This window comes from Rhineura floridana, chromosome 1 (assembly GCF_030035675.1).
Source record: "Rhineura floridana isolate rRhiFlo1 chromosome 1, rRhiFlo1.hap2, whole genome shotgun sequence".
NCBI lineage: Eukaryota > Metazoa > Chordata > Lepidosauria > Squamata > Rhineuridae > Rhineura > Rhineura floridana.
In genome coordinates this window covers 53,907,408-53,922,790 of record NC_084480.1, presented here as the reverse complement: position 1 = coordinate 53,922,790, position 15,383 = coordinate 53,907,408, and the positions used below count along the sequence as shown (strand labels likewise).

The 15,383-nt window shown below is 41.0% G+C and overlaps 1 protein-coding gene across 1 annotated transcript in view; it reads left to right on the top strand.

Annotated features, from left to right (window-relative positions):
- EDIL3 (EGF like repeats and discoidin domains 3) overlaps positions 1-15,383 on the top strand; it is a 421,662-nt gene that overhangs the window by 291,022 nt on the left and 115,257 nt on the right. The window contains exon 6 of the mRNA XM_061622006.1: positions 10,483-10,664. Coding sequence (XP_061477990.1) covers positions 10,483-10,664 — 182 coding nt within the window. The remainder of the gene's footprint in view (positions 1-10,482; positions 10,665-15,383) is intronic.

The following is a 15,383-nucleotide window of genomic DNA, read 5'->3' as shown; positions in this document are numbered from 1 at the left end:
ATTGATAATCCTTGACAAGTTCAGTGTCATTGTCAACTTTAAAGTTACATAAATCTTCTCCTGACATCACTTTGGTCTTTTTGACGTTCAGCTGTAGTCCTGCTTTTGTGCTTTCCTCTTTAACTTTCATCAGCATTCTTTTCAAATCATTACTGGTTTCTGCTAGTAGTATGGTATTGTCTGCATATCTTGAATTATTGATATTTCTCCCTCCAATTTTCACACCTCCTTCATTTTGGTTCAATCCCGCTTTCCGTATGATATGTTCTGCATATAGATTAAACAAATAGGGTGATAAAATACACCCGTCTCACACCGTTTCCGATAGGGAACCAGTTGGTTTCTCCATATTCTGTCCTTACAGTAGCCTCTTGTCCAGAGTATAGGTTGCACATCAGGACAATCAGATGCTGTGGCACCTCCATTTCTTTTAAAGCATCCCATCATTTTCCATGATCTACACAGTTAAAGGCTTTGCTGTAATCTATAAAGCACAGGGTGATTTTCTTCTGAAATTCCTTGGTCTGTTCCATTATCCAACATACGTTTGCGATATGATCTCTGGTGCCTCTTTCCTTTCTAAATCCAGCTTGGACATCTCGTATTTCTCGCTCCATATATGGTAAGAGCCTTTGTTGTAGAATATTGAGCATTACTTTACTTGCATGGGATATTAAGGCAATAGTTTGATCATTACTGCATTCCCTGGGATCCCCTTTCTTTGGAATTGGGATGTATATCTAACACTTCCAGTCTGTGGGCCATTGTTTAGTTTTCCATATTTTTTGACAAAATTTTAGTCAAAATTTGGACAGATTCAGTCTCAGTAGCTTGTAGCAAATTTATTGGTATGTCATCTGTTCCTGGTGATTTGTTTCGTCCAAGTATTTTAAGAGCAGCTTTCACCTCACATTCTAAAATTTCTGGTTCTTCATCATACAGTTTCTCCATGAATGAATCTGGCATCCTGGCATCCCTCATAGAATCATAGAATAGTAGAGTTAGATGGGGCCCATAAGGCCATCAAGTCCGACCCCCTGCTCAATACAAGAATCCAAATCAAAGCATTCCCAACAGATGGCTGTCCAGCTGCCTCTTGAATGCCTCCAGAGTCGGAAAGCCCACTACCTCTCTAGGTAATTGGTTCCATTGTCGTATGGCTCTTCCAGTTAGGAAGTTTTTTCCTGATGTCCAGTCAAAATCTGGCTTCCTGCAATTTGAGTCCTTTATTCCTTGTCCTGCACTCTGGGGTGATTGAGAAGAGATCCTGGCCCTCCTCTGCGTGACAACCTTTCATGTATTTGAAGATTGCTATCATATCTCCCCTCAGTCTTCTCTTCTCCAGGCTAAACATGCCCAGCTCTTTCAGTCTCTCCTCATCATCCTTGTTGCCCTCCTCTGAACCTGTTCTAGTTTGTCTGCATCCTTCTTGAAGTGCGGAGACCAGAACTGGACGCAGTATTCAAGATGAGGCCTAACCAGTGCTGAATAGAGGGGAACTAATACTTCACACGATTTGGAAACTATACTTCTGTTAATGCAGCCTAATATAGCATTTGCCTTTTTTGCAGCCACATCACACTGTTGGCTCATATTCAGCTTGTGATCAACGACAATTCGAAGATCCTTCTCACATGTCGTATGGCTGAGCCAAGTATCCCCCATCTTATAACTCTGCATTTGGTTTCTTTTTCCTAAGTGTAGAACTTTGCATTTATCCCTGTTGAATTTCATTCTGTTGTTTTCAGCCCAATGCTGCAGCCTATCAAGGTTCCTTTGAATTTTCTTTCTGTCTTCCACAGTATTAGCTATGCCCCCCAATTTTGTATCATATGCAAATCTGATAAGCATGCTCTGTTTTTATAGAGTTTTATAGAGTTCTTCAGTGTATTGCTTCCATCTTCCTTTTATTTCATCTCGGTCAGTCAGTGTGTTCCCCTGTGGATTATTCAACATCCCTACTCTTGGTGTAAATTTCCCTTTCAATTCTCTAATCTTTTGGAATAGGGCTCTTGTTCTTCCCTTTCTGTTGTCCTCTTCTATTTCTACACAGTAACTATTGTAATAGTTCTCTTTGTCCCTACGTACTAGTTACTGTATTGTTGCATTTAGGGTTCTGACTGTGTTTCTATTTCCTTTTGCTTTCCTTCTCTCTTTAACCATTTTAAGAGTTTCTTCAGTCATCCATTGAAGTCTTTCTCTCTTTTTAACTAGAGGTATTATCTTTTTGCATTCTTCCCTGATAATGTCTCTGACTTCACTCCATAGTCCTTCTGTTTCTCTCTCAACTAAGTTTAAAGCCTCAAACCTGTTCCTTATTTGATCTTTATATTCTTCTGAGATGTTATTTAAATTGTATTTTGGCATTATGATTGCTTTGTTCTGCTTTAGCTTTACTCTGATTTTCGATATTACCAGTTCATGATCTGTACCTCAGTCTGCTCCTGGTCTTGTTTTTGCAGAAAGTATAGAACTTCTCCATCTTCTGCTACCAGTTATATAATCAATTTGATTCCTATATTGACCATTTGGTGATGTCTATGTGTACAGTCGTCTTTTCAGTTGCTCAAAAATGTGTTCTGAAGAAACAAATGATTGGCTTCACAGAATTCAATAAGTCTTTCTCCTCCTAAGCCCCCTTTCCCCACAATTCCTAGTTCTTCTCTATTCCCTAGTTTTGCATTCCAGTCCCCCATGATTATCAGCACATGTTGTTTTGGTGTGTGGTCAATCTCTTCCTGTACTTCTACATAAAATCTCTTCAATTCCTCTTCTTCTGCATTTGCCGTGGAGCATAGACTTGGATGATGGTTGTTAATAGGTTTCCCATTTAATCTCATTGATATCACTCTCTCAGACCTTGCGTTGTAGCTCCTAACTGCTTTTGCTACATCACTTTTCACTATTAAAGCAACCCCATTTCTTCTTAATTTCTCATTTCCTGCATAAAATATTTTGTAGTTGCCTGACTGAAAATGTCCCATTCCTGTCCATTTTAATTCACTCATGCCAAGTATTGTAATGTTGATACGTTCCAATTCTTTCTTGACAATTTCTAACTTTTCCTGGTTCATTTTTTTCATGTTCCATATTCCTATTGTGTGTGTTGTACAACTCTGGACTCTCCTTTCACATCTGTGCATATCAGCCTCTGGGCTTCCTTTATGCTTTGACCCAGCTGTGTCATTAGTCACAGCACTACTCATACTTGTCCTTTTGTTCTTCCCCAGTAGCTCGGTGAGTGCCTTCTGACCTGGGGGTCTCATCTTCCAGCACTATCCTGTGTTGCATTTTGGATACTCTGTTCATAGGGTTTGCATGGTAAGAGGTATTCAGAGGTGGTTTACCACTGTCTTCCTCTGAGTTTGGATGCATCTTAGTCTGGTGTCTCAGCTTTGACCATTCCACCTTGGGTGCCCCTGCTAGGAGCCTACCCTCTTGGTCTAGAGCCCTGACGGCATTGCTGTCAGCTTCTGCAACACTCTGAAACCCCCTCACCATGTTAAGGTGTGCATCCTAGAGTGGAGATCAAAATATAGGATTGAATTTCCAACTCAATGCATCTGTGAAGCTCATCACCAGGGTGAGAACTATTGACTTCTTGTCATCAGGGCGGGCTTCCCAGAAGTATCTGGCTAGCACTATGGGAAACAGCACCCATCCATTCATGAAGAAATCCCATAGGGCATTTGAGAGGTATGTAGAGATCTCCCATTCCCTTCAATGCCCTCTTGCCCTGCCACACATGTGCCTTCACATCATATTAGTTTATGATGGGAAACCTGTGGGACTTCTACATGTGCAGGTGCAGCAGCTGCACTCAACTAGATCTAGCATATAATGTTCAGTAAATGGCAGTGTGGATATTTTCCCTCTATAAGGAAAGGCAATTTAAATTTGCATAATTTATTGCAAAACAGTTCTGGATTCTGGATCTTCTGTCACTTACCTGAGATCTATCAGGTTATGGCTCTAATCCTACAAACAAATTTATGCAGGCTTCCATAGTCCACATTCATGGGGCACCTTAAATGACTGACATCTGGCACAATTACTAGCTGATGCAGATCTTTAAAAAAATTAATAACAGACTTTGTGGCTTTTCAAAATGTCTTTAAATTAGAGCCGTTTTCATGCAGTTGTTCTTTGTACAGTAGCAATATCTCATTTTTAGCATTTTACATTAGCAATACATTGTTGATGGTTTCCAAAGAACGTGTGTTATATGCTCAGTCTTGATTGAAGAATTAGTCCATCTGGACTGTTTTAAACTGTCTTGGTAAATGTGCTTTGTAAAGTTGTTGTCATCACTTAGGAGTAGCCTTTTGCTGCTCTTATATTTTAGAAAAGAAAGAATGCAATTTAAAGTATATATGAAAGACCAAAATTTCACACTTGGAAGAAAATATACTCCCTTTCAGTCACATAGCTAAAGCAAGGTATTATCTGCAGAGAGTGCCTTCAAGCAATGTTAAGTGCATTATATTTGATGATGCCTTTGTGTGGGCTGGCCACAATAATGCAGATGACCTTTTAGTTGACAATTTAACTGGAAAGATGTGACAAGACAAAGCAATATAACTCAGCATTAATGAACCAAAATGCATTGTCTGAAAGGAGTAAAAGTTCATTACTGATTGATATATTCCAATAACATATAGAAACACTAGCATACTTGTAGGCTTATCCATATTAGAGTGAGAGGAGCGGGAATAATGTGTCATCTATATACTTTGACAGAGAGCATAATTATATTCAGTATTGCTTCCTGAGCAATAAAGAGGATAATAAAAAGTAGTTTCTGTTTGTCCTGTATCCATTGACATTTGAAATTCTAAATTTTCAGACGCATTGACTATCCATGGACAACTATAGTATCAACTTTTTTTATCTATAGAATAACTAGCAGGATATAACTTCTTGGAAGGCTGCAATTCTTCAACAAACCTATAGGGAGCAAGCCCCAGTGAGAACCATGGGACTTTTTTGGAGTAAATATGCACAAGACTGCACTGTAAATCAGATTTCTTTACAATACAATCCTAAACACACTCACGTGGAAGTAATTTCCACTGAAGTCAATGGGGGTGCGTCCAATTAAATCTGCTAAGGATTGGGATGTAAAATAAATCTTTTGGATAAGAGTAATATCATACTCATTAATATTCCACAGGTAAAAACATGAACACTCTGGTCTCTGGGGCTAGGGGTGGAATCTGGCTGGCAACCTAGCATTGTGGCTGTGGGAGAAAGAACGTAGGAAGCTGCGTTATACTGAGTCAGACAGTCCATCTAGTTCAGTATTCTCTACGCTGACTGGCAGAGCCCTCCATGATTTCAGACAGGGGTTTCTCCCAGCCCTACCAGGAGATGCTGGGGATTGGACCTGGTAACTTCTGCATGCAAAGCAGATGCTCTACCACTGAGCTACAGGTGGGGTGTGTGATGCCCCTGTATTTTGATAACTGTAAATATGGTAAGTGCAGGTTTATTAAAGTATACATGGTAAGTGGATTGAGTGAGAGGGCGGAGTACATGGGCTAGAATGCTGGAGAATGCTGTATGATGATTGGCTGAGTGTTTGAGTGGCTGAAGGTATAAATGAGAGGATGACAGTTGAGAGAGGGTCAGTTGGTTGTGGAGTGTGGATTGGAGTTGGTTGTGGGTTGGATTATATTTGGCTGGTATTAAGGCAGATTATATATGACTGGAAACATAAAGAGTGACACAATATGAAACCATACGCTTGTTAAATATACCTAAAGTAATCTTGTTATTTCCTGGTGTTTATAAATAAATATTTTCTTGGTTTACCAAAAGCCTGATCCTTGGCTGGGGCTTTCACAGACCAGAAGGGTGGGCAGGATAATTACCAAGGTTGGGAAACAGTATCAATGGTGGCAGTGGTGAAGAGATAGTGTATCATCAAGTATCCAGGGCAACCCAGGGCTGTATGCTTTATAGGCACAAAGATACAAGGGGGTTGTGGCCTGCAAGTGCACCCAGACACAAAGTAACAATAAGCCAGAAGGGGACTAAGGCAAAGTCCTAAGGCAATATTGTGAAACAGGGAGTGGCTGGTGGTGCTGCCTAGCAGTGGGATCTTGCGAGATCTGTGCTAGAGCCGGTGAGAGAGCAAATAAAACCCAGGATCCTGACTGGTGGGACCTGACAGGTGGTGGTCTGGGGAGGGATCCTCACAGGGTGCCTCAAAGAGAAAGAAGAAATGTGCATGCCACTAGATGGCTACTGATGACAGAAGCGTGAACACTTAGGGCTGAGTGAAACTAGCCCTACTGTCCTATGTGAGGGTAGCACATCTGAGGTGTGACATGTTTAGCAATTGGGGAGAAGTATTTTTTTTAGAACTGGGGGGGTTGCCTTTGGTACACAGTGGTTCTTTTTTCTTTATTTTAGCACCAAAGATTTGATATTATTCTTATGAAAAATGTATGTGGATTTTATCTGAATTCACTTTATTTTGGATTGTAACCTGCTTCAAAGACCATGCATTGGAGAGACAGGGTCTTGGATCCAGAATTGCCGTTCTGTCCTCCATTTATAAAAGGGGTTGAGAGCCAGCACAGGACTCTGTAAATGGAAGGAAAGAGGCACTTTCTCCTGCAACACCTCTCATGTTGTGCCCTTCCACCTGCAGCAGATTTTTGGAAGGGGGAAGAACTGGTGAAAATGGAAAAAGAAAAAAAAAGTGCTGAAACAACCCTGATGAACAGGATCATTCTGTAAATTGAACCCTTTGTGCAGACTTCTAGATTTAGCCCAGGTTATAAATATTTTTTAAATAAATAAATGTCTTAATGAAGTCCTGGGCCTTTCCCATCAATAGGAAAGAAACAAAGTGACACATAAAGTTTGCACTCATGGTGTGCACCAGTGCTGCCTTTAACTGTGGTGGATGAGTGTGGCACTCAGGCCTGGAGCTGTCCTTGCCCTTGAAGAAGACATTGTATGCCCTTCTTATTTATTTTGGAGAAGCCTCAATAGCCAGCTCATAATTCATCCCACCGATCTGTATTTTAACCTTACAAAAATTTGTGCTGAGTAAATTTGCTACAAGTACCACTAAATTCTTCAACTTCCTTGATACTGGAGCTATGCTCTGTATTTGTTCAAATCACAAATAACCAAATAGTGCTTGTATCATCTCCAAATTGGGTTGAAACACCTACAAATCCGTATGGAGCGGATTCGCTAGTCCCAAATCGATTTGTAGAGATTTGTACAGATCTGTAGCTCAAAACAGCCTTCAATTAACCCAGACAAGGTGTCTCTGAAATGGAGCAATTACAATATCACAAAGGAGAACACCAGGGTGGGGGGAGAGGGAAGAAGGCTAGAATGCTATCACCCCACCCAGCACTCCAATCACAGTGCTTGGAAGGGGCGAAGTCTTAAGTAAGTTCTGTCTCTTAGAAATGTTTGGTGGGGATTGGGTGGCATTTGTTCACCTTGTGTATGTTTACAGTTCTTTCCAAATCAATACCAGTCCCATCCTTAATTACTTATTTTTTTTAAAAAAAGTTTATGTTTTTTATTTGATTCTGTTCTGATTGCTAAGAATTATTAGTCCTTGTGGGCATATTTAACCTCAGCTGTCCAAATTTTTTAAATTCTCATTTTCCAGTTGCTACCTACAAACAATAATAAGCAGCCAATTTGCGTAGTTTTTATCATCATCATCATTATTATTATTATTTCCAATTGCTAACCACAGTGAACATTATTAATGTTAAATAGTATTTTTATTTTTCTCTCACTCAGTGCTCTGTTGGCAATCTGCCCCATGTGACAGGATCTTATTAAAAATATGTAGTAGCAGTTTATATTGTACCAATGAAGTCTAAAGTATATCAAAGCAGTAGCATTAGAACAAGACAGCAGAAAAGAGATTCATCAATCACATTAATCAACACCAGTAATTCTTTACATGGCTTGCACTGAGTGGGGTGGTGATAGTTTATATCAACCTAGATGTTTAACTTAAGATGGATGTACTGATGGTTATTGTATCCGTGATATGAACTGATGGTGTATCATCACCATCATCTTCTTTCTTTTCTTTGTTAAATCTAGGGTTATGAATATGCCCCCCCAATCCAGTTTGCGGCTCCGATTTGTAAATTCTGATCAGGTCCAATCCAGTTCAGATCTCAATCTAGATCACAATCTGGATATTACAAAACTCTGGAAATCCTATTGATTTACATTACAAAACAGAAACAGCCATAACTTTCTTGTGTTTTGTTCTAGAGAAATGAAATTTGGAGACATGGTAGCTGTTATAAAGGGGATTAGGGATTATAATTAATAATAATACAAAATTCAGAAAGCTGTGGCTAAATGCCACCCAATCCCCACCAAAGATTTCCAAGGGACAGTACTTAAACTTCGCCCCTTCCAAGCACTGTGATTGGAGTGTTGGGTGGGGTGATAGCATTCTAGCCTTCCTCCCTCTCTCCCCACCCTGGTGTTCTCCTTTATGGTGTTGTAATTGCTCCATTTCAGAGACACCCTGCCTGGGTTCATTAATGGCTGTTTTGAGCTACAGATCTGTACAAATCTCTGCAAATCGATTTGAGACTAGCCAATCTGCTCAGTATAAATTTGTAGATGCTTCAACTTGATTTGGACAAGATACAAGCCCTACTTTGTTTGTTTTTTGTGATTTGTACAACTACAGAGCACAGCCCGAGTTAAATCTGCAAATTGTTGTTGTTGTTGTTGTTGTTCATCATCATTATCATCACCTGAGAAAATGTAACCCTCTGTTTTGTAATCAATATGTGTAGCAGAACAGATGAGGGGGATAACGTCAAGGCTGCATTCAGAGAGCACTTCAGAGAGCACTTCATTCCATTTTCGCAGTGATTTCTTACTTGTTAATTTTTGCATTTTATGTGATATTTCACAGGATAGAAAAGCCACTTCTGGAAATCTACTGGAATCAAGTGCAGGTTTAGTGCTCATTTCTGTGTTAATTACTTCCAGAAAAAAATCCATCTGCAACCCTTTAACCTTACAAATTTCAGGAGTTTGGCATTTTATTTTCCCCATGGTTTGCATGGGATCATCCACTGCCAGTCACATAACAAAATTTGGAGCCATATTCTGGCATACAGAAGCATGCATACACATAAAGGGTAGAGAGGATGACATGTCCAATGACGTCCACTGGTATGAATGAAATCTAGTGCAACATGGCGGTATATTGAGGGGGGGGACACAGTTCCATAGTGCAACAGGCACTGCAATGTGAAAGAAACATTCGAAATTAGGACAGAAGTGCCAGCATTATAATGAAGAAAAATAACACAATAAAACAAGGTTTATTCTAATGTGCACCTAGACACATTTCGTGCAATACCAAAAAAAAAAGTGCAGTGTGAAACAAGTTTTTGTCTAGTTGATCATATTGGATTTAATAAGGAGCTAGGTAGCTTCTAAAAAAGAAACAGTAAATGAAGATAAATACTGGTTCCTTTTGAATTTCATAACCTTATACTACTAGTCAGTACTTTTTCGGTAAAAAAAAATGAGGTGGCAGTACTCATAATATTGATAAAAGTATTGTGGGTGCCAGCACAAAATGGTTGGCATAGACAGCATAAAAGAGGTGCAGGTACTCCATACTGCTGAGTACTGTCACACACAAAAAAGCTATGCTAATAGTATATCATGGGATAAATTACTTGACTAGTTTGGGGGTGGACAGTGTGCTGGCTGCTTGTGCAGTAGGAAAAAAAGCTTAGAATATACCCTACAATAAAACCCATGTGCAGTGGTGTAGTGGCAAATTCAGAAGTGCAGGGTCCCTTCATGATAGTCACAGCCACGCCCCTCCATCATTTTGCTGCTGGTTGAGAATGTGATCCTTGTTAATGCCTTCTCCCATAACAACAGACGCCCCTAGGAGCCAATAAGCATGAAGGAGGAGAGTGTTAGCTACTAAAAGAGTCTTCTCACTTGTCTGACTCACCTTCTTTCACTCTGATTTGCTTGAATCAGCAGGAAAGGACAAGAAAGCATGCTAGAAGACCCTTTTCAGTGGTTCACACACTACCTTTTCATGCTGATTGGCTTGTAGGATGCTAGAGATGTAGGTACCCTGCTCCCAAAAAAGTAAGGTATCTAAGACCCCCTGAGACCCTGGACGACTACACCACTGCCCATGTGTGAATGCAGCCCAAGAGTTCCAAATGAGTGCAGTGCTTCCAGTCCTCACAAGCTTCCACAGCTCCAGGATGATCTATGCATTTGTATCTGGTCCACGCTGTAGTCCAGATGTGTGCTTAGATAATTTGCTGCTTGCATAGATTATAATATTTGCTGCTGCAAATTTGATAACATATTACAAGACTGAAGTATGGAATAAATAAATTGAAAGCTGCACACATACATTCAAAATGTTCTGACTATTCTGATAGTTTCCCCCCCCCATTTTCACCCCTTCTTTTCCCACAGAATGTTCTGGGCCATTGGGAATTGAAGGTGGAATTATTTCAAACCAACAGATTACTGCATCATCCACCCACCGGGCTCTTTTTGGGCTCCAGAAATGGTACCCCTACTATGCACGACTTAACAAGAAGGGTCTTGTAAATGCTTGGACTGCAGCAGAGAATGACAGATGGCCATGGATTCAGGTAACAGATGGAGCTGTGAGAGGGTAGGTGGGTGGAAGGAAAACTCCTAGCTTCTGTTGCCAAAACCATTTGAGTAACCGAGGAACACAAATGGCAAACCATTATCAGGATCCTTATTTACAACCTTAATTGAGGCCTAGACTTATGAGGAGTCATTTTTATTACAATCACTGCTCGCCTTTTATGTGTTCCAGGCCTTACCACAAAGCATGAACCTGTCACCACAGAAATCTTTTGAGCATACCTTCCAGTTTGCAAAAATGTCTTTGTTCATTATTGATATAGTAGCACCGTCTGCTGAAGGACATATTTTTACTCAGCAACATGCTCTCCCTTAAAAACAAAAAATTAATAGGTCACTGTCTACCTCAGTGGGAGCTGTACAGGATGGTATTTATAAGAGCCCCAGCCACCACAGACAGCAAGATCAAAGAAAGATTGCCTTTGATGCTTCTCATGGTAATGAGGCATTACCAGAGGAGGATGAGATCTGGACATGTATTTATTATTTTTGTTTATCTAGGAATTTATGTGCTGCCATTCAAAAGGGTTTTCTAATGATGCCATTAATATTATAAGAACATTTCTTACTATGCGATGAAGAGAGGCATAAAAATTGAATAAATGGGTAATATCCAATTATACTCAGAGTAAACCCATTGAAATTAGTGGGTGAAATCCAATTGTGGCAGCCTGCTTAAGCAATGAAAATCTGTTTGTTCAGTGCTTCCTCTTCTCTCCAAGTGCTCTCTCTCCCCCTGAAAGAAAACTGCTCTGAGAGTTCCTCAACCCTCAAGGGCAGAGTTTAGGGGATATACCGGGGGGGGGGGGAAGAGAGGAAGAAGCAGTCCCATTGTGCTAGCTGACACCTGCACACACTACATTGGATCTCACCCAATGGACTTAAGCCCATTGATTTCAATGGCTCTGCTGTGAATGGGAAATCACGCAATATCCTAAAAAACACTAGACTTAAAAAGCAGCAGCATGAGGAAGTGGCAGTCTTTGCATTCTGTTAACAGCATCGAGCTCTCCCTGTTTGAGAAATTCAGGAGAACTGTTCAGGCATTAGTTTCTTTTTGTGGAACAGCAAGCACTGGAGATTTATGGTGTCCTTGCAATGTCTATTGATTTACAAATAAACAAGTATAGCATATTGGGAGCAAACTGATTTCTAAGCACTCAGCCCAGCTGTTATTCTGCATCAGGTTCCCAGAGAACCACTGTTGCAGCCCCCAAAGCTGTACCCCAATTTTAACTAGCTCTTAATTAAAACTCTTAGTTCTATATCTGACTCTTTGTCTCCTATTCAGACTGCTACAATTTCTCTTTCCCTCTCACTAGCTGAAGAATGTCATTGCACAGCCTACAGGCAGGGGGAAAAGATTTCAAGTCCTGAGCTCCCATTCAGTCAATTAACAGCCAATCATCTTTGGCAGTCAGCAGGCTATGAACTCAATAAAGGATGGTTTCCCAGCACCCTAGGGAGAGGCTCGGGTATTCCATTCTTTCCTCTCGCATCCTAGGCATAAGAGTGCAGCATCTTCCTTTTCAGTAGTCCCTCCAAACTACTACTACTACTAGTGGCACTGGCACATGATGGGATGGTGGCACAGTTGGAAACACACACAACATCAGCGCCCAACCCTGGCTTATGTCAGTGACTGATGCCAGTTGCCACAAAGTTCTTTAAAAAAAGGCATGCATGCTGCACAGCAAAGCACCAGCCAAAGCTCCAGCCATAGCTCCAGCCATGTCTACCATCTTAATTTCGCCAGGGTGCCTCTGGACCTGATGGACTAGAATTTGGTGCCCAGACACACACTCTGGGCAAATTGAGATGGTGGGTAAAATAACCTCTTCTAGCTTCCTGCTATATTTCCTGGTACATAATCGTACTCAAAGAGTGCTTATCAATGATTGCTTCTCAAACTGGGGGGAGCTAATGAGTGGGGTACTGCAGGGCTCGGTGCTGGGCCCAGTGCTCTTCAACATTTTTATTAATGACATGGATGAGGAGGTGCAGGGAATGCTTATCAAATTTGCAGATGATACAAAATGGGGAGAGATAGCTAATACCTTGGAAGACAGAAACAAAATTCAAAGGGATCTTAATAGGCTGGAGCATTGGGCTGAAAACAACAACGAAATTTAACAGGGATACATGCAAAGTTCTACTCCTAGGAAAAAGAAACCTAATATACAGTTATAAGATGGGGGATACTTGGCTCAGCAATACTACAAGCGAGAAGAATCTTGGGATTGTTGTTGATCACAAGCTGAATATGATCCAACAGTGTGATGTGGCTGCAAAAAAGGCAAATGCTACTTTAGGCTGAATTAACAGAAGTATAGTTTCCAAATTGCGTTAAGTATTAGTTCCCCTCTATTCAGCACTGATTAGGCCTCATCTTGAGTACTGAATCCAGTTCTGGACACCACACTTTAAGAAGGATGCAGACAAACTGGAATAGGTTCAGAGGAGGGCAACAAAGATGATCAGGGGACTGGAAACAAAGCCCTATAAGGAGAGACTGAAAGAACTGGGCATATTTAGCCTTGAGAAGAGAAGACTCAGAGTAGATATTATAGCAATCTTCAAGTACTTGCAAGGTTGCCACACAGAGGAGGGCCAGGATATCTTCTCAATTGTTCCAAAGTGCAGGACACAAAATAATGGTCTCCATTTACAGGAAGCCAGATTTCAACTGATCATCAGGAAAAATTTGCCAACTATTAGAGCTGTACAACAATGGAACCAATTGCCTAGAGAGGTAGTGGGCTCTCCAACACTGGAGGCATTCAAGAGTCAACTGGGCAGCCACCTGCCAGGTATGCTTTAATTTTGATTCCTGCATTGGGCAGGAGGTTGGACTCAATGGTCTTATAGGCCCCTTCCAACTCTATGATTCTGTGATAAGCTTAAGGAGAGGAAGCTTATGGAGAAAGGAGACTAGGATGGTGGAGGAGCAAGAAAAGGTGGTGGAGCATCAGGTTGGTGTGGGCATAGGGAGAAACAAGGGAGGTAGGGCAGCAAAGGTGGCATATAGGGTGTGGGTAGGAGAGTAGCCAGGGTGGCACAAAAGTCCCTCAAAGGAAGCTTTGCCCAGGGTCCTGGGAAGCACTCCTGTCCCTATGCCAAGAAAAAAAATCCTAGGTTGATAAGAAATAGCCTTATTTAAATGGGGATGTGGTTCAGTAATTGTTGTTGCACTTGCAAATTTCAAATCTATTCTTAACATCCTTTACTTTAAGCTCTGATACTCCACATGAAGTCAAAAGAGGAACACGGGAAGCAGTAAGACAGTCTGTTCCCTGAGATAAGTTTTGTCTATGCTGATTGGCAGCATCTCTCCAAGATTTCAGACAAGGAGTCAGTGATGGGATCATTCCTTCTCACCTGCTTAGGGAGCCTGGATAGCGAACATTTCATCTAGTCTACTTGCTTCTGGCAAGAAGGGTTTTAAGTGCCCTCAGGCCAGGCCAGTCACTAGAAGGCCATTGTAGGAAGAAGGGCACCTAGTGTTGTGGAGATGGTAGATGGGAGCACCCAGGAGTAAAGATGGATGCCCCTGAAGGCTGCAGTTCTAAACACACTTACTAAGGGACTAAGCCCCATAGAACTCAATAGGACTTCTGAGTAGACTGGATTGTGCTGTTGGTAAAGCTTGACTAGGAATCCGCTGTAAAAATATCCATATCAAAGCAGGGTTGGCAACTCCCTCAATGCCCTACCCTTGCCTTTTAACATGGATGCTCCAAACTTCTTTACACACTTGACCCTTCACTTCAGAAAGTGGTTTGAGAAATGAGTTAGAGTTAAGAAGATTCTCTACCCTTTTCTGCCTACCCTGTGTGCTGCTATAAACTCACTTTAACAGCCAACCCAATTCCAGTGAGTAATAATTGATAGAGAGAAACACACATAGTTTCACAGGCAGCAGCTTAGGAACAATAGCAATTGCAGCCACACTTCCCAGTGTGTAAATTGTTTTTCACCACTATTGGGCAAGAAACAAACTGTCATGCAACCAGCAAGGTGCATCCTCAGTGGGTTTAAGGAGGTTGAGCTAAATGCATGGAACCACTGTTGTTGTTTCTATGGATGTAAGGGAGCGTGGTCACAGGCAAATGAAATGCAAATAGAAAAAGAAAAACAAACAACAGTGATTATTTCCTAAATGCAATACCATACCAACCACAACAAGATTCCTATGAGTAAGGCAGAACATTCAGCATCCCACAGACAGTCGGGGTTCCTAACCAAAAACCAAAACTAAAAAAACCTGGCAGCTAATTATCCAAGGTCACAGAAATACCCATGCAGCAGAACCTGACCTGGGGGCTTCAATTAGTGTAGCAGCCCCATGGTTGCTGACATGAGTGAGGTCCTATCAGCACATAATACCTCTGCTCTGAAATTTGCATTGGTTGTTGATTTGCTACCAGGCCAAGTTCAAGGTGTGCTTTCTGTGTTACGGGTGCCACATAGTACTTGTTCTGCTGTTGTAAGAGATTGATTGGAACTCCCTGCCTGTTGACATTAGGCACACACCTTCATTGTAGTCTTTTGAGTACCTACTAAAAACTTTTTTGTTAAGGCAAGCCTGTCCAGGCATGTAGAAGCTATTATGCTTTTTACCTGTTTTTAATTCATTTTTAGTTTTATTTTGAATGTTTTTTGCCAATAATGTTATTGTTTTAATTCCTTCTGTAAAC